Raw genomic sequence first — 26809 nt, forward strand, 5'->3', positions numbered from 1 at the left:
GCTCTGAATCTAGATTGCCTTGGTTAGTATATTAATTTTAACAGTGTTGATTCTTCCAGTCCAGGAACATGTTATGTCTTTCCATCTGTTTGTGTTGTCTTCAGTTTTTTCATCAGTGTCATAGTTTTCTGAGGACAGGTCTTTTGCCTCTGTAGGTATTTTATTCTTTTTCATGCAATGGTAAATGGGATTGTTTCTTCAGTTTCCCTTTCTCCTAGTTCATTGTTAATGCATAGAAATTCAACAGATTTCTGTATATTTATGTTTTATCCTGCAACTTTACTGAATTAGTTGATGAGCTCCAATAGTTTTCTGGTAGAGTCTTTAGGATTTTCTATGTATAGTATCATATGATCCACAAACAGTGACAGTTTTACTTTTTCCTTTCCAAGTTGGATTCCTGTTATTTCTTTTTCTTCTCTAATTGGTGCAGAACTTCCTAAAATATGTTGAATAAAAGTGGCAAGAGTGGGCATCCTTCTCTTGTTCCTGATCTTAGAGGAAATGCTTTCAGCTTTTAACTGTAGAGTATGATGTTAGCTGTGTGTTTGTGACATATGGCCTTTATTATGTTGAGGTGTGTTCCCTCCAGGCCCACTTCCTGGAAAGTTTTATCCTAAGTGTGTGTTAAATTTTATCAGAAGCTTTTTCTGCATCTGTTGATATGATCATATGGTTTTTATTCTTCAGTTTGTTAATGTGATATATCACATTGATTGATTTATGGGTATTGAAAAATCCTTGCATACCTGGGATAGATCCCACTTGATCATGGGGTATGATCCTTTTAATGTATTGTTGGGTTCAGTTTGCTAGTATTTTGTTGAGGATTTTTGCAGGTATGTTCATCAGTGATACTGGCCTGTAATTTTTTTGTGTGTGGTATCTTTGTCATGTTTTGGTATCAGGGTGATGCTGGTCTCATAGAATAAGTTCAGAAGTGTTCCTTCTGCAATTTTTTGGAACAATTTGAGAAGGATAGGTGTTATCTCTTCTCTAAATGTTCGGTAGAATTCACCTATGAATCCATCTGGCCCTGGACTTTTGTTTGTTGGGAGTTTTTAAATTACTGATTCATTTTCATTACTGGTAATTGATCTGTTCATATTTTCTATTTCTTTCTGGTTCAGTCTTGAGAGATCATACCTTTCTAAGAATTTGTCCATTTCTTCTAGGTTTTTCATTTTATTGGCATAGTAAATTTTTTTATTAGTAAAATAGTAAAAATTTTATTGGCATAAATAAAAAAATATTTATTGGCATAAATAAAAAAATATTTTTTTACTAAAAATAGTAAAAATAGTAAAAATTTTATTGTCATAGTAGTCTCTTATGATCCTTTGTATTTCTGTGGTGTCAGTTGTAAGTTCTTTATTATTTCTAATTTTATTGATTTGAGCCCTCTCCCTTTTCTTCTTGATAAGTCTGGCTAAAGATTTATTAATTTTATTTTTTCAGAGAACCAGCTTTTATTTTCATTGATCTTTTCTATTGTTTTTTATTCTCTCACTTATTTCTGCTCTGACCTTTATGATTCTTTCCTTCTACTAACTTTGGGTTTTGTTTGCTCTTCTTTCTCTAGTTGCTTTAGGTGTATGGTTAGATTGTCTATTTGAAATTTTTCTTGTTTCTTGAGGTAAGCTTGTATCACTATTAACTTCCCTCTTAGAAGTGTTTTTGCTACATCGCATAGGTTTTGGATCTTTGTGTTTTCGTATTCATTTACCTATAGGTTTTTTTTTTTTTTGGCTGTGCTGTGTCTTCGTTGCTGCACACGGGCTTTTCTCTAGTTGCAGCGAGCAGGGTCTACTCTTCGTTGCGGTGCACAGGCTTCTCATTGCAGTGGCTTCTCTCGTTGTGGAGCACAGGCTCTAGGCACGCGGGCTTCAGTAGTTGTAGTTTGTGGGCTCTAGAGCACAGGCTCAGTAGTTGTGGTGCATGGGCTTAGTTGCTCTGCAGCATATGGGATCTTCCCAGACCAGGGATCAAATCTGTGTCCCCTGCATTGGCAAGCGGATTCTTATTCACTGTGCCACCAGGGAAGCCCCTGTCTGTAGGTATATTTTATCAATAATTTCCTCTTAGATTTCTTCAGTGCTTCATTGGTTGTTTAGTAGCATACTGTTTAGCCTCCACGTGTTTGTGGTGGGTTTTAGGGTTTTTTTTGCAGTTTTTTTCTTGTAGTTGATTTCTAATCTCATAATATTGTGGTCGGAAAGATGCTTGATAAAATTTCACTTTTTTTTTACTGAGGCTTGTTTTGCGGCCTCAGTGATCTATCCTGAAGAACATTCCATGTGTACTTTAAAAGAATGTGTATTCCAGTTTCAGATGGAGTGCTCTATATATCAATTAAGTCCATTTGGTCTAATGTATCATTTAAGGCCAGTGTTTCCTTATTGATGTTCTGTCTGGATGATCTGTCCATTGGTGTAAGTGGCATGTTAAAATCCCCCACCATTATTGTGTTACTGTCAGTTTATCCTTCTATGTCAGTTAATATGTGCCCTTATAAATTTACTTGATCCTATGATGGGTGCATATATATTGAGTTGGCCAAAAAGTTCATTTGGGTTTTTCCGTAAGATGTTATGGAAAAACCTGAACGAACTTCTTGGCCAACCCAATATTTCCAATTGTTATATCTTCCTCTTGGATTTATCCCTTGATCATTATGTAGTGTCCTTCTTTGTCTCTTGTAACAGTCTTATTTTAAAGTCTGTTTTTTCTGATATAAGTATTACTCTGGATTTCTTTTGATTTCCGTTTGCATGGAATACCTTTTTCCATCCCCTCGCTTTCAGTTTGTGTGCGTCTCTAGATCAAGTATCTTGTAGGCAGCATATATACTGGGTCTAGTTTTTGTATCCATCAGCCATTCTATGTCTTTTGGTTGGAGTATTTCATCCATTTACATTTAAGGTAATTATCGATATGTATGTTCTTATTACCATTTTTTAAATTGCTTTGGATTTGTTTTTGTAGGTCTTTTTCCCCCTTTCTTCTTTTTGTTCTGTTCTCTGTGATTTGATGACTATCTTTAGTGGTATGTTTGGACTGCCTTTTCTTTTTTGTATGTATATCTATTATAGATTTTTGGTTTGTAGTTACCATGGGGTTTTTGTACAGCAGTCTATATATATACTTGATTGTTTTAAGTTGTTGATCTCTTAATTTTAAATACATTTTTAAAATTTTGCATTTGTATTCTCCTCTCCTCATGATTACTGTTTCTGGTATCATATTTTACATCTAATTATTTTGTGTATCCCTTAACTGCTTATTGTGGATATACAGAATCTTACTGCTTTTTTCTTTTACCCTCCGTACTAACCTTGTGTGTGGATGATTTCCTACTTTTACTGTAGGTTTTCCTTTACTGGTTAAAATTTTCATTTTCTAATTTTCTTGTTTCTAGTTGTGGCCTTTTCTTTTATGCCTAAAGGAGTTCCTTTAACATTTGTTATAAAGCTGGTTTAGTGGTGCTGAACTCTTTTAGCTTTTGTCTGTGTGTAAAGCTTTTGATTTCTCCATCAAATCTGAAGGAGAACCTTGCTGGGTAGAGTAATCTTGGTTGTAGCTTTTTCCCTTTCATTGCTTTAAGTATATTGTGCCAGTCCCTTCTGGCCTGTAGAGTTGATGCTGATAAATCAACTGATAGCCTTATGGGAGTTCTCTTGTAAGTTATTTGTTGCTTTTTCCTTGTTGCTTAATATTCTTTAACTTTTGTCATTTTCATTACAGTGTCTTCGTGTATTCCTCTTTGGGTTAATCCCGTATGGGACTCTCTGTGCTTCCTGGACTTGGGTGACTGTTTCCTTTCCCAGGTTAGGGAAGTTTTAGGCTATTATGTCTTCAAATATGTTCTCTATGTCCTTTTCTCTCTCTCTTCTCCTTCTGGGACCTCTATAATGCAAATATTCCTGCACTTGGTGTTGTCCCAGGGGTCATTTAAACTGTCCTCACTTTTCATTTTCTTTTCTTTTTACTGTTCGGTGGTAGTGATTTCCACTACTCCATTTTCCAGCTCACTGACCCGTTCCTCTGTATCATTTAGTCTACTGTGGATTCCTTCTAGTGTATTTTTCATTGCAGTTGCTATATTTTTTCATCTGTTTGGTTGTTCCTTATATTTTCTCTTTGTTGAAAACTTCTAACTTCTTGCTCTGTGGATCTGTTCTTCATCAAAGTTCTTTGATCATCTTTACGATCATTACTCTGAACTCTTTTTCGGGTAGATTGCCTATCTCCACTTCACTTAGTTCTTCTTCTGCAGTGTTATCTTGTTCCTTTGTCTGGAACATGTTCCTCTGCTGCCCCATTTTGTCTAAGTTGCTATTTGGATATTTATGTATGTGGAAGGTTATTACATTTCTCGACATTGGAGAAGTGGCCCTCTGTAGGAGACATCCTGTGTGTCCCAGCAGCACACTCCCCTCTCATCACCCAAGCTATATGCTCTAGGGGTTCCCCCTAAGAGGGCTGCGTGGTTCCTTCTTTTGTGGTGGTCTGATTATGTGGGTGGTCTGGTAGGCTTGGTTGGCCTGTAGCCCAGTTGGTTGCCAGTTCCTGCCCTGTGCAGATGCTGCTGGCTGCTAGTTAGTGGGGCCAAGTCATGAGACAGTTTGCTGCAGAACCCTAGGGGACCCCAGGCTAGTGCTGACTAGCTGGTTGGTGGAGTCAGGGTTCAGAAGACTCCAGGGCTGTTGCCTGCCCACTGTAGGGTGAAGCCAGATCATGAGGTTAGTGCTGGACTACTGGCTGGCAGAGCCAGGTCCTAGAATCTGGCTGCAGGGCCCAGGGATCCCAGAGCTGGTGTGTTAGATCATTGGTGGGGGAACAGAGGAACCAGTTCTTGACACAATTAGGTATGGGGTCTGGGGTGTCCTGAAGCTTATGTTGGCCTGCTAGTGGGCAGTGCTGGGACCCAGCTGGTCCCTGGGTAGGGGCTGGCCTGCTATAGGCTGGCTGGGTCTGCAGGCCACAGGATTACGGTTTTCTTACGTCTGGTTTCCACCCCCTGGTTGGTGAGGCTGGTCTAGAGGCTAGTGCATGCTTCCTGGAGGGCAGGGCCAGCACCTGCCCACTGCTGGGTGGAGTTGGTTTTTGGTCCTCTGGTGGGCAGGGCCGTGTCTAGAGGGATGTCTAGAGGTGGCTTGGGCTCAAGAAGTCTTTAGGCAGCCTGTCTGCTGATGGGCAGAGTTGTGGCCTTGCCCAGTTAGTTGTCTGGCCTGAGGTGTCCCAGCCTATAGGATGTTGGGTGGGGTCAGGTCTTGGTGCTAATGAACTAGAGGGAGGGTTCCAAGATGGTCCCAAGATGGTCCCTAGCAGCAGTGTCCAAACTCCCAAATATGGCTCCTGTCTATGTCCCCAGGGTGATCCATAGCCACCCCCACCTCTCCAGGACACTCTCCAAGACCAGCAGGTAGGTCTGGCCCAGGCGCCTATCGAATTACTGCTTTTGCCCTGGGTCCCAGTGCACGTGAGATTTTGTCAGCACCCTTTAAAAATGAAGTCTCTTTTTCCCCCAGTCCTCTGGGGCTTCCAAAATTAAGCCCTGCTAGCCTTCAAAGGCAAATGCAATGGGGGCTTGTCTTCCCAGTGCAGGATGCCCAGGCTGGGGAGCCTGGTGTAGGGCTCAGAACTCTCATCCCTGTGGGAGAATCTCTGCAATATAATTATTCTCCAGCTTGTGGGTCACCCACCCAGGCGTATGGGACTCTATTGTATTGTGAGTCTGCTCCTCCTGCCTGTCTTGCCTTCTTTATGTCTTTAATTACATAAGGTCTTTCCTGGTAGGTTCTGGTTTTTTTAATTCATGGTTATTCTGCAAATAGTTATGATTTTGGTGTGCTTGTGAGAAGAGGTGAGCTTAGTGTCTTTCTACTCTGCCATCTTGGCCAATCTCTAGCAGAATTTCTTGAGTATATTATTTCTTGATGACTTGAAGGTATCTAAAACCCACCAACAGAAGTCAGCCACAGGGTTTCCTCACTGTGAACTCTTCCATGAACCTTTTCCTATTCATTACATGAGGTTTTCTCTGATGGTGAACTATCAAAGAGAACAAAGGTTCCACTCTTTTCTGTAATGCCACTTTCTGGTTTCTTGATGTACCTGGGCCTGCTCTCTCCTCTTTTTTCCCCCACATGTTGGATGCTTCTTCTTGCTTCATTTCCTCCTTCCAGATTTTCCTGAAATAGTAGGATTGCCAGATTTGGCAAAGAAAAATATAGGATGTCCAGTTAAATTTAAATTTCAGATCAATGATTAATTTTTTTAGTGTATACATATGTACATATATATATATATATATATATATATATATATATCTCCCAAATATTCCATGGGACATACCTACACTAAAAAGTAATTCATTGTTTATCTTTGAAATTCAAATTTAGCTGGGAAATCTGTATTTTATCTGGCAACTCTACGAAATAGACAAGTCCAAAGAGCTTTTAAGGGGGCTGTGGATCTCTTTGATATTTGGGCTCTCGTGTTCCCAGTTCTGAACATAAAACGAGAGAGGAGAAAGGGAAAGAAGATATTTCTGCACCACAAATAATAAAGGGATTATTACATTAGAATTTTTTTTTTTTTGAGATAGCTGGGAGCTAGACAGAGAATCTGAGGTGTATTTGTGTTGGATTTAGTAAATAGTCTGTGGAACTATGGGGGAAATAGGGTATGTGGATCTGAACCAATTGAATGAATTTATAATTTGGGTTAGAGTCATATGTATATGAGTTTAAGAGGGTGTATTGCATCTGTTGCCACATTAATGCTGTATAACAATCAACCATGAAACCTCAGGGGCATTGCTAGTGGGTAAGCATTGATTGCTCTTACACCAGGGTCAGCTTCGGTTGGCTATTTGGCCCTGCTGATCTTGACTGAACTTGCTCATGTCTAGGGATCTGATTGTTAAATGCTCTAGGCTGACCTCAGTTGGGAGCCCTGCTCCATGCATCTCTCGTCCTTCTTTAAGGACCATTCAGCCATCCCAGAGATGTCTTTCTCACAGCAGCATTTCAGACACAGGGAGAGCAAGCAAAAACATGCAAACTTTGAGATCTAGTCTCAGAATTGGCACTGTGTCATTTCATCTCATTCTGTTAGTCACAAAACCTGTTCCTGTGGGTGGGGAAATGGGTTCTGTTTCTTTAGTGAGAGGAAATGCAAAGTCATGTGGAAAAAGGTGTGGATGCAGGTGAGGTAAAGAATCGGGGCCATCACTATCGTCTACCACAAGGCGTGGGTAGGAACATAGTAAGTTGGTAGGTAAAGAAATTTCTTGGTTTGAAAACTATAAGGTTGGAATTGTAGCACTTTTTCTTCAAGATGAGTAATCTGCAAGACTTCCAGATGAATTTCTCCAGTTTGTGACGCAGAAATGCCAACAGTGCTATACAGATTACCAGAATGTTTCACAATTTCTCTTGAAATACCTGTCAGAAAAGTTCTTTTGAGAGAGCACATGGTGGCATTTTTTCTTGCCATAAACAAAATACATCTACCCATGTGAAGAGTCTGAGGTGTTAAGGATGAAAACTTGCAGGAAAGTGGTAACATTTAAGAGAAAAGCAAGACAGACTGAAGATCCAGAACAAGTAGGTTACTATTTAAGTGTCCCTTGAAATCTAGCACCATTTTCTCCATCATTTGCAAAGTTTGGCCAGGCGAAAGAGCAAACTAGAAATCAGATGTGGGATTCTGCCACTTGTCTGGTTGTGTGACCTTTGTAAAGTAGCAATTTCTTTGCGTACTTTTTTGTTCCACATGTGGATCAAATAATACAAAAGTTCTGTGTAAACTCTAAAACACCAAATAAATTAGCTATTTTTACATGAAAAATAATCTAAAAAAACCATTCTATCCATGGAAATCTTCACTGTGACCCCCAATTGCAAGTTCCCTTTTCTTTCAAGTCATTTATCAAAATCAATGGATAGTAAAAACTAGTGAGTTTGATTCTTAGCTCTTTTGTGTTTTTGTCTCTACTGGTAGTGGGTAGGAAAGGAACTGGCACTAGACAAATAATTGTATCAATTGGGATTCTTTAAGTTTCAAGTACAAGCAACATTAGGTCTCAGGAAAATGACTGGTCTCATTCAAGGACTTGGGTCAAGTAGCAGAGTGTGGATTCTGTTATCTCAGGCCAAGTTCTGTGAAAAGTGCCAGTGGTAGTTTGTTAGGGATTGCATTGAATCTGTAGATTGCTTTGGGTGGTATAGTCATTTTCACAAGAGCTGGTCTTAAAATGGGAGGGAAGGTCACTCTTCAGAAGGATGGGAAGTATATTAGATAAATAATGCCTGTTCGCTAATAGTAGTATTAAAAATAGGTAGCTTTGTAAAATGAATTGTGCCAAACACTTTTAAAATTCATTTAATCCTCACAACCATCACCATAAGTATGTTAATTCAATTTTTCAAAGGTGAAAATGAGGTACAGATAAAATAATCTGCCCAAGATCCCATGACTTGTAAGTGGCAGACCTATGATTTGAACCCAAGTATCTTGACTCTAGGCATAACTGTGTACCACAAGAATGAAATTAATAATAGGAGAACAACAAACTGAAACATGATAAGGTTGATCTTTATGTGCGAGAAGGAACATTGCTGGTGCAAAGGCAAGTTGCTAAATAGTATTAGGGTGTGACTTTTTTTAATCTTAAAAACAACGGTAAAAACAAATCTGCAAAAATACAAAAGCCGAAAACAAACCTATAAATATGTATTGGATATAAATACATCTATATAGGGATTAATATCAAAACATTAACATTGGTTATCTCTGAAAAGGGGATTGGGATGCTGGAGACAGAAAAGAGGGTAATTTCAAACCCTATAATTTACATAGAATCTGGATAATTTAAAAATAGGTATCATAAAGAAATAACTTGATGGGGAAAAAAAGGAAAAGCAAAATGCCTAGATGCCAAAAATTAAATATGAAAATTGAAAGTTGGTTCTAAATCATTCCTGTATCTTCATTTTGCTGTCACTTAAGGATATGACTAGTTTTCCTATCCTTTCCCAATTGGGTAGAGAGTGTAGCACATGCTTTTCTCCTAAAGTAATGTGGACAAGGCAGCTTTTTCAGATTGTATGTGTACTAATGGTTCATATATATATCCCCCTAAGTCCTGTGTGATCTTTAAAAAAAATAACTACAAACTATTTCAAGTTTGCTAAAACCTGGAGTAAAACTTGTTTTCAAACACAATTGATGCTTCCTATAAATCTCCCCAATCCGATCTTCATTTCTTGATTCCCACCAGCAAACCTGTGTATTTTATTTTTTCTGTATTTATAGCCATAATACATAGTATCACTTTGCATATTTTATTATTTTATATAAGCATCATAAAATAAGCATTGTTCCATTGTTTTCTTCCTTATTATTTTTGAGATGTATCCATGTGATATGCATAACTCTAATTTGTTCATTTTGACTGTTGTACAAAAGTCTATTATATGAATATACTATCAATGTTTAGCGCTGGTTAGGACTCCTTTCTGCTGTTTATATACGAGGCTGCCATGAACATTTTTACCTCTCCTTAAGCGCACACATAAGTACTTCTTTAAGGTAACATGATAAGAGATCTTTTATTTTACTAGATATTGCAAATTTGATGGTTGTGCCAGGGTATTTTCCCACCACAGTAAAAGAGTTCCCATTGTTTCACTGCCCTTGACAACACTTGCTATTTTGAAACTTACATTTTTACTAATTTGATGGGTGTGATGTGGTACACTTCCTCGTGTTCTTGTGTTTCCTTGATTATTACTGAAGAGTATTTTTTTCCACGTTTGTTAGCCTTTCAGATTTCCTCTTGTAAGAAATACCCTTTGTTTTTTCAGTGTGTGCATATTTCTATTCAGTAGTCTTTTCATGAGTCTTAGAAATGTTTACATTTTATAAATTAACGCTTATATATATTAAAAACTTCTCGTGGCTTATTTTTTCATTTTTGTAGTACTTAATGTACATATAAGTTTTAAATTTTAATATTTGTAAATGTATCATATCTTTTATGACTGTGCCTTTGTCTTATTTAAGTAATTTTCCTATGCTGAGGTCTGAAAAATGTTGAATATATTCATCTAAGTTTTAAAATACTGCTCTTAAAAGCTGTCTTTAACTCAAATATATTTGTTTATGGTTTGAGTTAGGAATCCAAATGTATTGTTTTCCAAGTGGATAATCAAACACAGTTTTTCAAAAAGTCACTCCTTTCCCTATTGGTTTATAATGACATAACTTAGGTTTCCATACATGAGGGTCCCTTCAAGTCTGATTCAAGGAAATAGCAGCAATATTTAACTTAATGTGTACTTGCCATGTGTCAAGAACTCTGCTAAGCATGTTATGCATTTTGGAGTTAGAATACATGGGCTCATACACACCAGGGAGCCCTGATAAATGGTCGGTCTTACTATATTACTTATTTGTTTACTGGCTGATGGAGATGTGTTCATCAGGTGAAGTGCACAGAATGTGCTGATTGACACAAACTGCATTTTAAAAAGAATCCCAAATATATAACTTGCTTTTATTAAACAGGGGAAAAAGCAACACATTTTCCAAAGAGGCAGATATCCCAGTAGCTTTAGTAAAAACCAACATAACATCAGTTTGTTTGACAAGGCTTTTAGAATAAGTGAGCAGTTAAACTTTTAAAGTAGGAATTGAACATCAACAAGCTCTAGACTCCAGAACAGTTACAAGCCAACAAATGAGACATTGTTTTGCTTAACAATTTTAGCTTTAATGTAAGTATATATTACTGTTTAGAATATTAGCATCTGAACTACATAATTACTATCACTTTAATTAAAGCCAGGATTTCTGAAACCTTAACATTTATGTTTAGAGGATGGGGTACCCACCCCATAACATGTTATATCCATCAATGGAATATTTATTATGGGCTTTAATATAACATAAACATTTCCAATTAAACTGTAACATTGAGGCAGCAAATGTCAGATCTATGTTTGCCTAGTTATTTATGTGTCATACAAATATAAGTCTATGAAATGAATCTTAATTTATCCCTTTGTCTAAGTCACGATTGTAGAGAATGTGTCAATAAGTGAAATCAACAAAAGGTGACTATTTCTCATTTGAGAAAAATGAAAGCCATTAACACCTTGTCTTAAAGTTCTAAAGCAGCATATTCAGTTCTTAAGGCAAAAAAGGCCAAAGATATTATTATAAATTATAAATTCTGGTAATTCTTCTTTTGGCATTAAAAGCCACAGCACAAGTTCTTATGCTTTAATAGATAATATATTAGTGTACATCTGAACATACATTTGCTAACATTCTCCATCAGTATGAAGTCGTTCTGTGCAATAGAGCTGGTGAAGTGCGGCATGGCAGGGCAACACTTAATGGCCATCCTGGGCATCAAGGGACATGGAGCGGCTGAATCTTGACCTTCCATTCACAGATACTGTATTTGATGGAACGGCAACCTAAGAGAAAGAAACACACTTTGCACCCATCAATTTAAAATGGGACAGCTGTCTAATTTTCAGTTTTCAACAATTACCACATTTTAACTTCTACTTAATTGTAAATGCTAACATTTAGTATTTATTATTCAGTAAATTTCAAATAATCAAGAATAAATGTTCAATCTGCCATGAAATTAAAAATGAGTTATTTCCACAACAAACAAGTTAAATAAGCCGTTAACACATCTTAGTCTTTACAAAACTACCAAATCAACTCAAAGGACAAGAGCATAAGCAGACTGCAGGCCAAGTTGTTATTAAAGCGCATTTTTAGCTAGATTAATTCTGGCTCCCCCAAAGTACCTTGGAGAATGTAGAAAAATAAAGCAAATTCCACAAAGCAATGAATTCTATAATTTTCATATTGATGATATATATTAACTTGAAATTATTCTCCCAGGTACCCCTCATTTATAAGAAAAACTAGCTTTGGTTTTTAAAATGTCTTCATTTGAAGGGCTAAAAAAGTCAAACCTATGACTGTTTTGCCAAAACAAATGCAGAATGAAAAGGAGTTTATTCACTAGGGAATAAACTCCTAAGTTCCAAAATTCTATGGCAAAGTTTCCTATTTACAAACTGTAAGGGAATAAAACACACTAAAACAAAATTTCCTAAATAGCTTGAAATTCCAACGTTACTTACAGGAATGTAGAAGAAAGTTATCTGGATTCTGAATAGTAGGTATAATATTTTGAAATATTACATATAAAATATGACATTTTAAGAAAAATAGTTCATCTCTTGATTGTAATTTGACCAGTTCAGCTTTATAAGCAAACATTATCTTCTTTTCATAAGAAGAGAACTGAAGTACAAAAGGCCACAGATTCTGCCTAGCAACAGAGTAAGTTAGTGAAAAGGAAAATAAAGTTGGCAAATTTAGGTTGGCTTTGGTTTCCTGGTGCTTCATTTCTTGCCTTTTACTAAACAAAGATAGATCATCTAAACTAATCAATTTTCTTGACTGTCTTATGAACCCAGGATGGAGTAGAGTGGTTGACAACCATCCACCTGAAATAAAATAGCTAAGCAGAAAAGTTGCCACCAAGGGAAGGAACACTTATTTATCTGCACCCTATTCAGTACTCATGTGGGGCTACTTTCCAAGTACAGCCAACAAACAGACAGGTAATGCAGGTAATGGCTTTTTGTTATATAATCTTGGTCTGAAAAGTCTCTCTGTGTGTGAGGGGTTATTTTTGTAATTCTTGCCAAAATTGCAGTTCTCATATTCTTTGTAAAGTAAAAGAGAAAATTTGGTTTAAGCATTTAAAAAAACATACTGATGGTTCTAAATGTCTGCAAGTAAAAGATGTTAATTGTAACATCATTTATAGAGTGAAAAACTAGAATCCAGTTAAATGTCTACCAGTAAGGAGCAAATAAGCTATGGTTCATTCATACAGTCAAATACTATGTTGTCTTTTTTTTTTTTTTTTTTGGCCACGCCACACAACATGTGGGATCTTAGTTCCCTGACCAGGGATTGAACCTGGGCCCTTGGCAGTGAGAGCTCAGAGTCCTAACCACTGGACCACCAGGGAATTCCAAATACTACATAGTCTTAAAAGAACAGCATAGATATGTATGTAACAAAAGGGAAAGCTTCAAGAGGTAGATATATATTTAACAGTGTTTTACAGAGGATTCCATTTTTGTTAGAAAAAATAAATGTTTATATATGACAGAAGTGGTCTGAAAGGTTACACTGTACTCTATCCAGAGCAGTTACTCTGGGGGGAAATGGTATTTTGTTATTTAAAAATTTGTTTACTTAAACTTCAAACATGAGAAGATATCATTAGAATACTATTCTATGAATTTTTTGAGGTCAGAGACCTTGTCTATTTTAATGCCACTTCATACCTACTTCACACTCATAGTTATTTTAGTGCCTGGTCAGTGTAACTCGATGACTATTTCTTAGATGAAATATGGTAACTTTTTACAAACATTTATGAAGTATAAAAGTATTGCTTGAATTTTTTGAACAGTGACCACAGGACACTAGTAATAAAGATATCTTTAAAAAGTAACTTTAAGAATTTACTGATGTAAGCATCTACTAGTTGACTGTCTACCCTTGAAGTTCAAGAAATTTTCAGGAATATTCACATAGCTTTCTTACTGTGAAACCATCATTCATTTTTACTTTTAAAATACATGGAAAGAGCTGCCAACCTGAAACACTTGGACTGTTCAAATTCAAACCAAGGAAATATGAATAAAAAGCAGACTAATTAAACAAAATAAGCCAGGAAGATCCTGGGTGACTTACCCAGGTTTTCTCTTCCCTCCAGATTTCTATCTAGCTAACGATAAGTTTTATTTTCTGAGGAAACACTTACTACCAAGCACTAAATATCATTCATCAGTTTATTTTCAGACTCTTATATTTACAAACCTATATTCTCCTTATAATAGTGTAATAACCTTAGTAAGTCGAGGCACCAACAAGAACCAAAAGCAGCCAAAGTTCTTGTGTCAACACAAGTCAATAATAATAGATGACTTAATCTCTTATTCTCTGAAAACAATTTGCTGTCATACATACATCTTAACATCAAACACATTTTATAAAACACTGTGCTAGATTTATTAATGCTTTATATGAAGACAAGACAAATCGCTTTGACTATATGTGGGTTGACTTGGGGGTAAGGCATGGGAAAAAAGCCTTAAGAAACATGAAAATTCACGACTACATTTACACTAGGGCAATCAACTAGATAATTGTTCTAATGTGAACCAACTACTTAATGAAGGTTAATTGCTCAAGTATGAACAAGAGCCATAAGGCAGGTTGGTACCTGGAGTAAAAGTGAACATTTGGGTGCCAAAACACGGAGCCAACTTTCTGATGAACAATCTAAACCCACTGTCAAAATCACTGGAGGTTTTATTTGGCACTATAACTGTTGTTCTATAAAAGAAATGTTAGAATGTAAAACAAACCAGAAGAAATGTTCAGAACAGGACAGAAATATGGCACTTAAGCAAAGATCACAGGAAATTAGAGCCTTCTTGTGTCTATTTTTACCACCTTCTGCAATTTTTTGAAATATAATACATGTACAGAGGAGTGCACTGAACAGCCCAATGAAAACAAACACAGACATATATGTAGCCCACCACTCAGGTCAAGAGAATACTCCCTACTCCAGCTCCCTACTGATCTTGTCTTTATTTAAAATTTTGACTTTATCATGGATTTTTGCATTAATTTGTACATTTTTAAATATTGCATTAAGATAATATTTATCTTGATTAATTTTTTTAGTTCCCTCTTAAATTGTGTGCCCGTCTTGCTCTAATACACCCCCAACAGACTTCTTCTTCCCCTCTGGAAGTAACCCTATTGTGATTTTTGTAATTACTTCCTCACTTTTAAAAATAATTGCCACCTATGCATGCATCACTGAATAATATAATTTAGTTTTGCATGCTGTCAACTTTACATATCTTTTTATGTCTCTATCTACATTGTTCTGTTGTGTGTATTTTATCCAATTTATTGCCATGCTTTGAATCTACCACTAGTCTACCATTTTTGGATATTAAGGTTATATGTATTTGGAGCTATTACAAACAATGTTCTTCTGAGTCTTGGTATATAAAAACACATTTTTAGCATATATAAGTAGAAGTGAAGGTGCTGATCATGGAGTGTAGATATCATGAACTCTACTAGACTCTGTGTCTTTCTTCAGAGGGAAGAAAAAGGATTATGTAAGGAATTTTCATTAAACAGAGTTTAGGAGCTGACACTATAGGGAGTCAGAGCTGTCAGTAACCTCCTACTGAGAGAGAGAATTTAGACTCAATAGAACCTAAAGTAATGAGTTATAAACAGGATACAATTATAGGATCATCATTTAGGGCCTGCTTTCCGTGTTGATTCACATCCAGCTCATTCTGGAAGCAATGAGAATTTTATACGTGAAGAGACTGCCAAATCGGAGCCCGTAAGATACCAAGTATACAGCTGCCTGCCTGTAAAATTCTGTTGGCCTAGAAGGCATTTCCAACTTAATGCACTGTTTTCTGCAATTAGTTTACTGAAACTGATTAATATATCCACTGACTTAGTACAAAGGCACTGCGGTTATTTTCTGTTCTCCCATGAGCCTGAGGTACCACTGTTTCTCAGTCCCAGGCTATGAACACCCAGAAGGCAGAGGCTTCGTTTTATTCAATTTTGTATCCCCAGTATCTGTACAATGTTTGGTATTTTTCTGCTTTAAAAAAATATTTATCAAATTTATTGAATTGAGAACTTTGAAATTCATCCTTAATTTACAAGATTAGAAACAGAATTAGAAATAGAATTATTTTCATAAATAAGAATGTACAGTTTATTTACAGGGACATATTCCCGACCCCACAAAATATAGATGTCATGACCTGTGAAATACCAATTTCAATGTTCCTTTTGGTTTCTTTTGTTTTTTTTGCTGCCTGGCACCTTAATTTAAACTCTACAAATAATCTACAAAATTCAAACCTTCTCCCCTGAATTATTCCTTCATGTTTCCTTCACTTCTGACAGCACACAATATTTTGCCTCGTCACCATGTGTGCCCAGATGGGAGCGCCAAGTCCTCTGTGGGAACGGCCGTCACCCAGGGCTCCAATGAAACCCATCCAGGAAGCTGGCTGACACAGGCAAAGCTGGCTGTGTAGACATGCGAGGATGCCTCCCCCTTTTTCTATCTTTGCAGCATTCCTGTTCCTTGGCAGATTTCGTTTTTGTTGAGTTCAGTGTTTTGCTCAACAAGTCTCTTACTCTTCTCTAAATAGCTTCTAAAATGATTAGAGAAGGAATTCACAAAATGAAATGCCTAGGGAGTCAGTGAAATAATGAGTACTTGTCTTGTCTTGGGTGTTGAGGAACTTGCAACCAAGATGACTAAGGGAAGAACAAGAAAGACATTTAGGGAAACTACAGCCTCTGGGAGGTCCAAGTGAGGATGCCAGGCTCAAGGCTGCACCACATCCTCTTTCAGCGGATGAAGGCAACAAAGGGAGGAAACTCATCTGCACATAATTCCCTGTGATGCTTTTTGGTGTTTGCCCAAGAAGGGGGCACACCTCCTTGCTCTCCTACATCCAGGAGAAGCTAGACTCTGGCAGGGCATTATTAAGATTGGAATTTCTGCATTAGGTCTCATCTAAATTCTCTAGATTTTCCCTACATTATTTTGGTTTAGCCTATAAAACTCCTCCCCCCGCCCAACCACCCAATCCCACGTATGGTAGTAACTGATTGCTGTAGGAGCGATGACTGAAAACTTGCAGGCTTCTACAACAGTGCAGCTTTTCTGGAATAAAGGAGGGACTTTCTTTCCAAAAGACTCTTTCTTGCTGTGCTAACACAATTTTTTTAAAATAAGAGTCCAAGGCACTTTCTATATATAGATATATAATAATGAGCAAAACTAGTGTTCTGCACCTGGCCCATGTTTTGGAAAACAGACCTGACATATGTTTAAGTACTCTCTCAGCTTATACTTCAAAAATGACCCCTGACATAAAAGAGTAACTTCTGGCATCTTCCCTATTCAGACTTAAAAGCCAGAAAACAATTTCCCCTAAGTATGAGTTTGACAATGTTGAAAATAAACCCACTGTCACCCATCTGATAAAGAAAACTTACCCTTTTCAACTTGGCAGCAGCCTCTCCAGAACGAATTGCAGTCAGCAGACTCTGTCGGATCTGTTCTGGGTCAGAGCTTTGGAATGTTGAAGAACTTTGTCTCTTAAGAGTGAATGATGGGCCGTCAGTCAGAGATGGCGTTTGGGGATTCTGTTCATTATGTGCAGAGTTATTTTCCTATAAAAATAAATGTGAAATATTTATATGAATACCACGTGAAGAATGGGCCATTATGCAAAACATTTTCATCATCAGTAGCTCTTTAAGAACCACCATTTGCATCAGTGGTGTTTTAGACTCAGCTCTGTTTCCTCATCCACTGAGTTATCTCTGCTGCCAGAGCTCAGCTGGAAGATGAGGGCATTACTTTCCCTCATCTTGAACTCAGGAGGCTAAGGAAGGAAAGTGATACCTCTTTTTGTTTCACAAATGCAGTGGTAATTTTACTGTCCTTGAGTAAATAGAATAATGCCCATTTCTCCAGTGGAGTTGGCTAGAAGAGCCAAAGTAATAATAAAAATTCCACAGACAAAAAAAAAAAAAAAAAAAAAATTTCATAGTTCCAATATATTAGTGTTGTGAAATTATTTTTGATGGTACAAATGGACAAATGTTGGTAATTTCATACTTGTTGAACCTAACGTATCTTCTAATAAAGGAATATTAGTGACTAACAGCTTATTTTCTGTTTCTGGAAGTCACAGGGGCTAACTGATGGCCATGTTTTCTTTATTTTTCTCATGAGACTAAAAATAAATATTAGAAATTTCCAAATTTAAGAATCAAAAATTTAATTAAACTTCTTAGGAAGGAATATTTAGTAACTGATTTAACTGGCAACTGTATTCAAACAATCTTAAAAATGTCTTTTTCAAACTGCCAGATGAGTATCTTTATAAAAGATGAGCTAAACAGAACTCAGGCAATGGCTCAAAAACTGTATTATATAAATCAAGCTTCTGTTGTTTAGAAATGGTATTCCATTCTAAGAAAAAAACTCAGGCTTTATTCCCAAGTAAAGAATTAATCTCTGCATCATATATCTCTTCCTGATATTATATCAAAGTAATAAACATAAATGTGAAAATATATGAAGAAATATTTTTCAAGGTAAATATTGCTTTGAAATTATGCAAAAGTCTTTACTTGGCAATATGGTTAATGTTCTGTTACTCTGGGAGTGTTTGAAAAAATAGTATAAAATGCCTCTGGAACAGTCATACAAATATGAAAGTATTCTTTAAACACTATCAGAGTAAAAGTACACAATGTATTTTTTAAAAATTGCATGGGGATTATCATAATTCATACTGTGAATTTCTTCCTGACTATACTACTTGAATCTAGCAGATTATATCATTAGTTGATCAAACATGAAGTCAACAAATCCCTTTTTTGTACACCATTAAGGTTAGATGGTGGTTAAGTGATATTTTGCTCAACATACGTATAACTGGAAAGTTGACACTGAATTAACAAAATGGGAAATTAAGAAAATTACCTATTTAAACTCTGGTTTTAATTTAAATTACATATAACAATGTTTGGTAAGCTCAGGTTGAGTGTATATGATAGAAAATACAGAGCTGAGAGATGTTTGGTTATTTTATCTAGTCTTTGATACTGCTTATGTTTTTACGTAATTAAAACTTTTGCCATTATGGAGAATTGGAAAAGAAAATAAAGTCAACCAGACCATCCAGAAAAGTTATAAACAAATTGAGATAAGCAAAACACAGAAAACTAGAGAGTCAGCACTATAAACTATTACACTATACAAATGTAGGAGCAAAGAAGCTTTAAATTTAAATATTTCCTAATGATACAATTATATAAGGATGATCTTATAGTAATATCTGATCAAGTTATATGAATTATAATAACTCTGAGAATAAATAATCAGATTCTGTGTATTACTACTCTTTTCTTCCTACAGTAGCTTGATAGTAGATTATGAATTCAGAGTTAAGTAACACACAAACAAACCGACATGCTTTGTTAACCCCGTTGAAACCGAGTTGTATAAGAATCCCTTACTTTTAAAAAGGTTACATTTACCTTATCTTTCACACCTGGTTGTGGGATGTCCACAAACGTATTTACGGAAGGAATCTTCCCTCCCTCTGTGTCAGTTGGAGCTCGGGCAGACGCACCTCTGACCTCCTCACTGCGTGACCCTGTACGACCTTTGCTGAAAGACTGTGACCGTTTCACCACAGCGAGGGCAAACGGTGAAGGAGCAGAGCTGGAATATGGTCGAGGGGCACCAAAAGTTTTCAGAGTCTTCAGGTTAAGTGTTGCTAACTGACTCTTGGGAAGAGGAACAGGTTTGGGGGCTACGGGAGGGGGAGCGGTTTCAGCAGGCTTCTGACTGCTGTCATCATCAGTGTTTTGAATGTGTGGCTGTGGAGGAGAGTGAGTTGTTTTACTTAAGGGAGAAGGAGCTGGCTCTGGAGGAGGTATTGTATCCCTTTCCACCTCTTTCTTTATTAGTTCCTTTGGAGTAGGATTAGGGGCAGCTTGAACACTCTTGGCAGCTGCAGATGTCACATAATGACCTGAAACTCTTTTTTGCATCTGCAAGAAAAAAGAACTTGGTTTGGAGTGGGGATTTGAAACCCGAGATTTAAGTTTTGACTCCAAAATACTGTTTATATCTTCCAAATTTGGCACAAAAGGAGCTGTGCCAGTGTCTCTCGTCATTTTGGAAGTAGGTTTCAGAGGATTCGACATTGTGCTGTGGGTAAGACTCTCCTCACTTTGCACCTGATGCTCTGTTCTCAGGGTAGGCTTTGGTTTCAGGTCTCCTTCTGGCTCCTTTGGGCTTTCAGAAATAACAGGATCTTCTGTTTGGATTGCAGTTACTTTCACATTCTCATGAGTGTCCTTTTCTCCTAAAGTATTTATCTCCTGATCATTTTTATACCCTATGGTTTCCGATTCCCAATCTTTCAATATTTCTAGGGATCTGGGAGGCACTATTTTGTAAGTAGTCATCCCAATTTTGGGTATGTACTCTCTTGTAATTTCATTTGAAGGTTTTGGCTTGGGATTATAGTCTTGTCTGTAAAATGGATAATTCTTTGCATAAGAAGCTGTTGAATTTTTATCAGTCCCATCTACAGGAGGCAAAAGATCATCATTACCATGTGCACAAATTGGATCTTTTATGGTGAGTTGCTCTTCTGTATACGTAATTAGGGGGCCCTGACTCCCAAATTCTCTTGAGGTATCTAAAGAATCTTGTGGGCTTAAAGATGAGTGTTGAGTTGATTTGTTGTTACTTGAAGTTTGCACACTTTCATCAACTTTGACATCAGACAAATTATGATCTTGGTGATTCCCATCAAAACTGTCACCGGAAGGGATTGTCTGAATTGCTGCATCTTGCATTTTTGTCTTTTCTGCACTAGGATGAATCAGTTCTTGATCTGGTGCTGATGAAGCAGCAAGATGATTTTCCTTGTAACTTCTAGCAGTATCAGTTTTATATGCCTGATCGTTTGATAGTCTGTCAACTTCCACGTCCACATTGTTACTTTTGGCAACACCTGCTACATTGATTTCTGTTCTCCTCATTCCATTTTTCATACTGTCTTCTGTGTTTGTTGGAATGACAATTATTTCATTTTGATCTACTGAGAGAAAAAATATCATAAAGTATATGAAAAAAATAGAAAACCTCAAGTTTTCAATGCCTGCCTCCCCCAGACTGAAACAGATTGATTTGAATTCTATAGATAATTTTCAGCTACCAATTATACAAAAATTATACAGGTAGTGGCATACAGAGAAAACAGCATGGGCTTTGATATCATAGAGACCTGAATCTGGAATCAGCTTGACTAATTACAACCTGTATGGCCACATCATATTACTTACCCTCTTTGAGCCTCAGTTTGCTCAGATGTAAAAAAAAAAAACATGTATTATATATATCATTTATGTAACATGCTTATTAGGATAGTGTATTGCCCAAAACAAGTACTCATAGAAGATAGCTATGATTTTTCTTTTAAATAAAGACTATATTTCAGTCATTGTTAAGAATGACAAAAGACATTGACAAATTTAAAAAATGTTTTTATTCTGTAATTTTTTTCCATTTTGATTCTCTCTCTGTCTTTTCTGTAATCCCTAGTATATTTACATTTTATACCTAACATTAAAAGGGAAACAATCCCACCAAATGCTATCAGTTTTAATTAAGGAAGACAACAAAACCTTACCTTTAAGAGTTGAAGTAAAAACAGAACCTAAGTTGATTGTCTTATTAATTAGGTGTCCTTGCTAAATACTTTTAGAGGACTTTGTTTTCAGTCAAAATAGGGGTGATTTCAGCTACATAAAAACAATCATGTGGGTTTTGATTTTTCTCTGTGAGAAAAAGTAACTATTTTTCTCATGTCTGAATCCAGGTAGAGAAAACAACTTCCCTCTCCCCAGCACTACCTTTCCTCTTAATTTTAATTCAGACCTCCTGAAAACAAAAATCATTTTCCAGTGTCTAGGTTAACAAAGCAACAGTTGCCAGCCAACAACATGATGGCAAAGAGTTGGAATGAGGCATCTGGAAGAAAACACAGGCTTATGAATGTGTACCACGTGTCTTGTACTAAGCCAAGTGATTTATATACTGTGCTCCTCCAGTCAAATGCCATGAAGAGTCATTTCTTCTGAATAACCAGCTAGCCCTCATCTTCAAAATCCTCAGTGTCCTCTCCTTTCAGATATGATTGTTTGCACAGCACAAGTGAAATGTGAGCCTTGGAAGTCAAATTGTGAAAGGATGTCAAGTATTTCTCTGTAGTTTTATAATCACTCACTTTCATCTATAAGATAAAGTTCACTGCCTAAAATATATCATGAGCTATTTAAAATGGGTCCTCTGTGAAAAAAGAAAAAAAGAAAAGAGAAAAGAAAAAAGAAAGATATGCATGCATGCAAAAAACAAATCATGTTGCCAGGTAAATTTGGATACAGTTTTTTTTTAAATCTTTATATTTTTAAACCCTGCCTAACTGCACAATTATTTGATCATGGTGGTTATATTTTCTATTATGTTGCAAGGTTCCTATATTACCTATATAATTTAAAAATGGAATTAATTTTTATTCTTCCCACATGAAATGCAACTAGTTATTCAAATACATATTGTCCATTCAAGTGATTTCTTTTCTCAGTGACTAATAATTATTAACTTTTGTGATTTATAAAATTAAGGACACGTGATTAGGAACCATAGAAGAGACACATCTCTGCCTGTGTTCTTATTTACTTGGTTCTTAAGTGTTTTTAATATCTATATGAAAAGTGGTACTCTCAATGCTGATATGAGCACAAAAGAATTTCAGAAATGGTCCTGGCACCAGAAAGTGAGCCTAAATGTATTTCCTTTTCTCTTTCTAATTTTTCATTTTCCACTGAATATAGGTATATCCCAGTTGCAGAATGGAAACATTTTCCAAAAGAAGGTAAATCAACATAAAAAATATATTTTAAATTAAATCCTCTCTAACAAACCCTAATTTACTCGTTTTAGAACTCTAAGTTTCTATTTTTCACATTTTCTGTGGGTTACACCTACTTCACCATTATCTAACTGAATTTCTCATCAAAATTTCACAATTTCAAAATTTTCAATGATTGTCAGGCCTGGAAACCTAGAATCACTCCTGAATTCATTAGCTGGTCCATCCTCCTACATATCGATGATACTGCCAATGAAATGTCAATGAATGGACAGGCCATTTTTCTAGAATGGCCAGTAGAGGGAGAAGGTATATTTTGTACTATACTGTACTTGCCCCTACTCAACACTGACACCAACATCAACAACCTGATGAAAGGATGATTTAGATAAGTATACAGGGTAGGTTAAAAAAAAAAAAAAAAGAGAGAAAAGGAGAATAAAACTAGTTTAAGGATAACAAATTATTTTAAAAATCACCTAGAGTTGACAAGGGTCATTGTAAATCAAGTGCAAATCAAAATAAAGGTATTACGGAAATGTACTTGTGACCCTAGCACTAATATGATGCCAAACTCTTAGCAAAAATGATTTAATTTGACTATGATTTTTAAAAGAAGTAAACAGCTTTTAAATCATGACTTCTCAATAGAAATGCTTTTGCCGTCATAGCGTATGTTATAAAAAACTGAGTCCAAGAAGAAAAAAGGGGGAAATCATATACAAGTATATAAGTTGTACACTTGTATCTCAGGATGGTATTGACCATGAGGAAAATGAGTCAGAGACATATATATTCAAATTAACCAACACATACCACAAATATAAAATGACATATCTATATCTATCCATCTGTCCATCTTGTTTGTGACATTGGGATAATCCATGTTATATATATATATATATCTCCCTATGTTTTCTATGAATCTTAACCTAGTTTTATATATTAACATAATAGATTGGACTATGAGAATAAGCACTTTCCTCATACCCCCTTTAAAATTCCCTGGTGGCGCAGTGGGAAGATCCCATATGCCGCGGAGTGGCTGGGCCCGTGAGCCATGGCCGCTGAGCCTGCGCGTCCGGAGCCTGTGCTCCACAACGGGAGAGGCCACAGCAGTGAGAGGCCCACGTACCGCAAAAAGAAAAAAAAACAAAACAAAAAAAACCATTGTGTATTCCTTGCATCTTCTATTCGTATAGTATCATTTTTCTGAAATTCAATCCTAAATATATGTTTTAACCATATCTCAGTATTCTCCTATAAGGAATTCAAACAAAGTAGCAGATATAATTTCTATGATCAAAGACTGTCCAATCCAATTGAGTAGTCGAGAACAGAAAACTACATGGCTTCTAGTAATCAAGTAACAGAATAAGTAAAGTGGCAGGATTTGGATAACAGTTGAATGAGTGAAGATAGGTGGAAAATTATTTTCCAGGCAAAGATAAAAATGAGCATAGGCCTAATGATAGAACTGAGTGAAATATATCATGAGAAAGAGAATAAACTGTCTTGATTGGGGGGCGGGGAGTGGGAAATACTGGTAAGCACTATTACATAATTAGATGGTTTGGACCTGAAAAATCAAGCAGACCAGTTTCACCTTAGGTATAGCAACTCGACTATGAAATAAAACAGGCTTGGGTTAGGGAGTCAGTAGAAGGAAAAAAGAGAAGTAGATCATAAGTATACACAGAGTATACATCTTTGAGATCCAAGATCTAGGTGAGATAACCTCTAAGATTTAACAACAACAACATTAGAACACATGGTAGGTAGAAGCACATTTTGGAATCAACACGTATTGAACACACACTGCCTGAGTTCAAATTTGAGGTTCACCACTTACTAACTGTGGGACCTCAGGTGAGTTACATAATGTCTTTGTGGCTCTATTATCTGTAAGATGGGACTAAAGTAATAATACCCATAAATGAGTTAATATACAAGATTAAATGAGTTAATATATATATAAAGTGTTTAAGAAAGGTCCTTGGCACATAGCAAGTGCTATGAAAGTGTTGGCTATTAGTGTTTATAGAACTCACCATTCTCCTGGTTTGGACCCGGTGACCTCAGGTTTCTTACACTGTCAACCACCCTCGCTTTGTTGCTTGAATTACACACCATAATGTGTGGTCCTCTGTAAAATATGATATTGTATGTTATATATTGATACTATTGAAACACACACACACATACACGATGATAAAACAGGCAATAATTTCCAAAGACAGATGGACTGGAATAATCATCTTTTTCTGCCAAATATTAGAAATTTAATAGCAAAGAAAGAATACAACTGAGAGGAAATGCTGCTATGAAACATTAGCTTTCATATGGTGACCCTGTTACAAAGAAAGATGTAAGCTTGGTAAAATGGACACTTTCCCCAAGACAGTGTCTTTTTGTTATTATCAATTATTATCTTTTAAAGAAAAAGGAACTAAATGAAATGTACTCTCAGACATTTTCCTTGCATCTGGCAAGGTTACCTTGTGGCAAGTCAGGATGTGAACTGACTTCATTGGGGTTTTTTTTGGTGATACAAGAGATTAATTTGGAGACAATCCCATGCAAATTATAATAAAACTTTGATAAAATGGTTTATTTTGCCTACTTGATTTCATCTTTATTCATAGTGTGGCATTTCTAACAGAATGTAAGTATACTTTACTATAACTTTCGATTCCTAGGACCAAGGGGAAGGTAGGTGCATTCTCTGCTTCATAAAGTTGACTATAAAAATAATATTAGTGATTTAACATCATATTCTAAGAGGCAGAATTGTTTTATATAGCAGTTAGTAAAAATTCTTCAGGAGCATTTGGTGAAAACTGAAAATTAAATATTCCATTTAGGCCAAATAGGTAATAGGCAAAACAAACGCAACACAAACAAAAATGCTAATCTTCATACAAAATAACTACATGTTATGGTTGGTCTGCCACAGGGATACCAGAAATGTTGGATTTGATTTTATTTAAAAACAATCACATGTAAATTGATACTTTATGAATAAACATTTTTTTAAATGGTTGTAAAAGGGATAAAGTATAAGCTAAAGAAATGACTCTACTTGTGTTTAAAATATCAGTTCTACATTTCAGAAGACTAGTATCAATTAAACAAACCACCACCACCACCACGTCTGGCATACAGACTACTTACTGTCCATCTGTGTTTCTAGTTCCTTGTTTTTCTTCTTTGGAGTTTTGTGAGGACTCTCCAGTATCACTGCCAAGGGCTGAGTCAGGATCACTTTTCAGGGTATTTATTATATCAGTAGATACAGTAGGAATGTCTTGCGACTTCAGAGAAGTATTTCCAGCCTCCTCTTTAGGCACTTCACTCAGTTCTTGCTTTTCATCTACCTCTTCAAGGCTGTAATCAGAGCTTATTCCAGCTACAAAGAAATGAAGATATAATCCTAAATATTAATTTGCCTCATTCATCCTGGGCAATCCTGGCAAGGAAGGAATTTTTAAAATAATAATTAGTTGGACTCTTTTAAATTCTGATTCAAAGCTAATAGTAAAATACTTTTCTAATGGTGAATAATTATGTTAACATATAATCAGATTATCTCAGACGTACATTTCTAAAAATAATATGCTGTCTCTCTGTTTTATTCATGGTAGAAAAAAAGAGGTTATTTAAGCTCATAAACTTCAAGTTATATATTTCATTCAAGAATATCTTTCAATTTAAATGATTTTTACCTTGATGCAATGGCTTTAAATGTAAACAAAAAGAACACAAGATTTTTAGATTGGCTCCAAGTGTACTTATAAAGTTTGACTCGGTAATTATCAGTACTAACTATGATTGAGAATTATCTGAGCATTTTTTAAAAATACTGATGCTCACCTCTAATCCACATCTGTTAAATCAGAATCTCTGAAGGGAGGGACCAAGAATTTTTTTAAGGTTCTTTCAGGTGATTCTAGTGTGCAACCAAGGTGAGAAGCCATTTACTTAGATGCTTAATATAATTTTTAATATACAAATAGAATAAGTATTATGCAATGAAAATTAATTTTAACTCCTACTCAGTTTGATTCTCAGAGGCAGCTTCCCTTAACAGTTTTTTTCCTCTATATTATCAGAAAGTATAATGAGCATATACCGTTTAAGCA

The 26809-nt window shown here is 36.0% G+C and overlaps 1 protein-coding gene across 5 annotated transcripts in view; it reads right to left on the reverse strand.

The window, feature by feature from the left end:
- Positions 1 to 10525: 10525 nt before the first annotated feature.
- The window catches only part of COBLL1 (cordon-bleu WH2 repeat protein like 1), a 160914-nt gene continuing 144630 nt past the window's right edge, over positions 10526 to 26809 (reverse strand). For 4 of the 5 annotated variants that reach the window (XM_082840914.1, XM_082840913.1, XM_082840911.1 and 1 more), the window contains 5 exons: positions 25842 to 26076; positions 24719 to 24813; positions 19255 to 20834; positions 17197 to 17373; positions 10526 to 11495 (listed from right to left, as the gene is read on the reverse strand). In XM_082840914.1, coding sequence (XP_082697040.1) covers positions 11409 to 11495; positions 17197 to 17373; positions 19255 to 20834; positions 24719 to 24813; positions 25842 to 26076 — 2174 coding nt within the window. In that variant the 3' untranslated portion in view covers positions 10526 to 11408. The remainder of the gene's footprint in view (positions 11496 to 17196; positions 17374 to 19254; positions 20835 to 24718; positions 24814 to 25841; positions 26077 to 26809) is intronic. The other variant, XM_082840912.1, reaches the window with a different exon arrangement.

The sequence above is a fragment of the Leucopleurus acutus genome (genome assembly GCF_964270905.1).
Source record: "Leucopleurus acutus genome assembly, chromosome: 6".
NCBI lineage: Eukaryota > Metazoa > Chordata > Mammalia > Artiodactyla > Delphinidae > Leucopleurus > Leucopleurus acutus.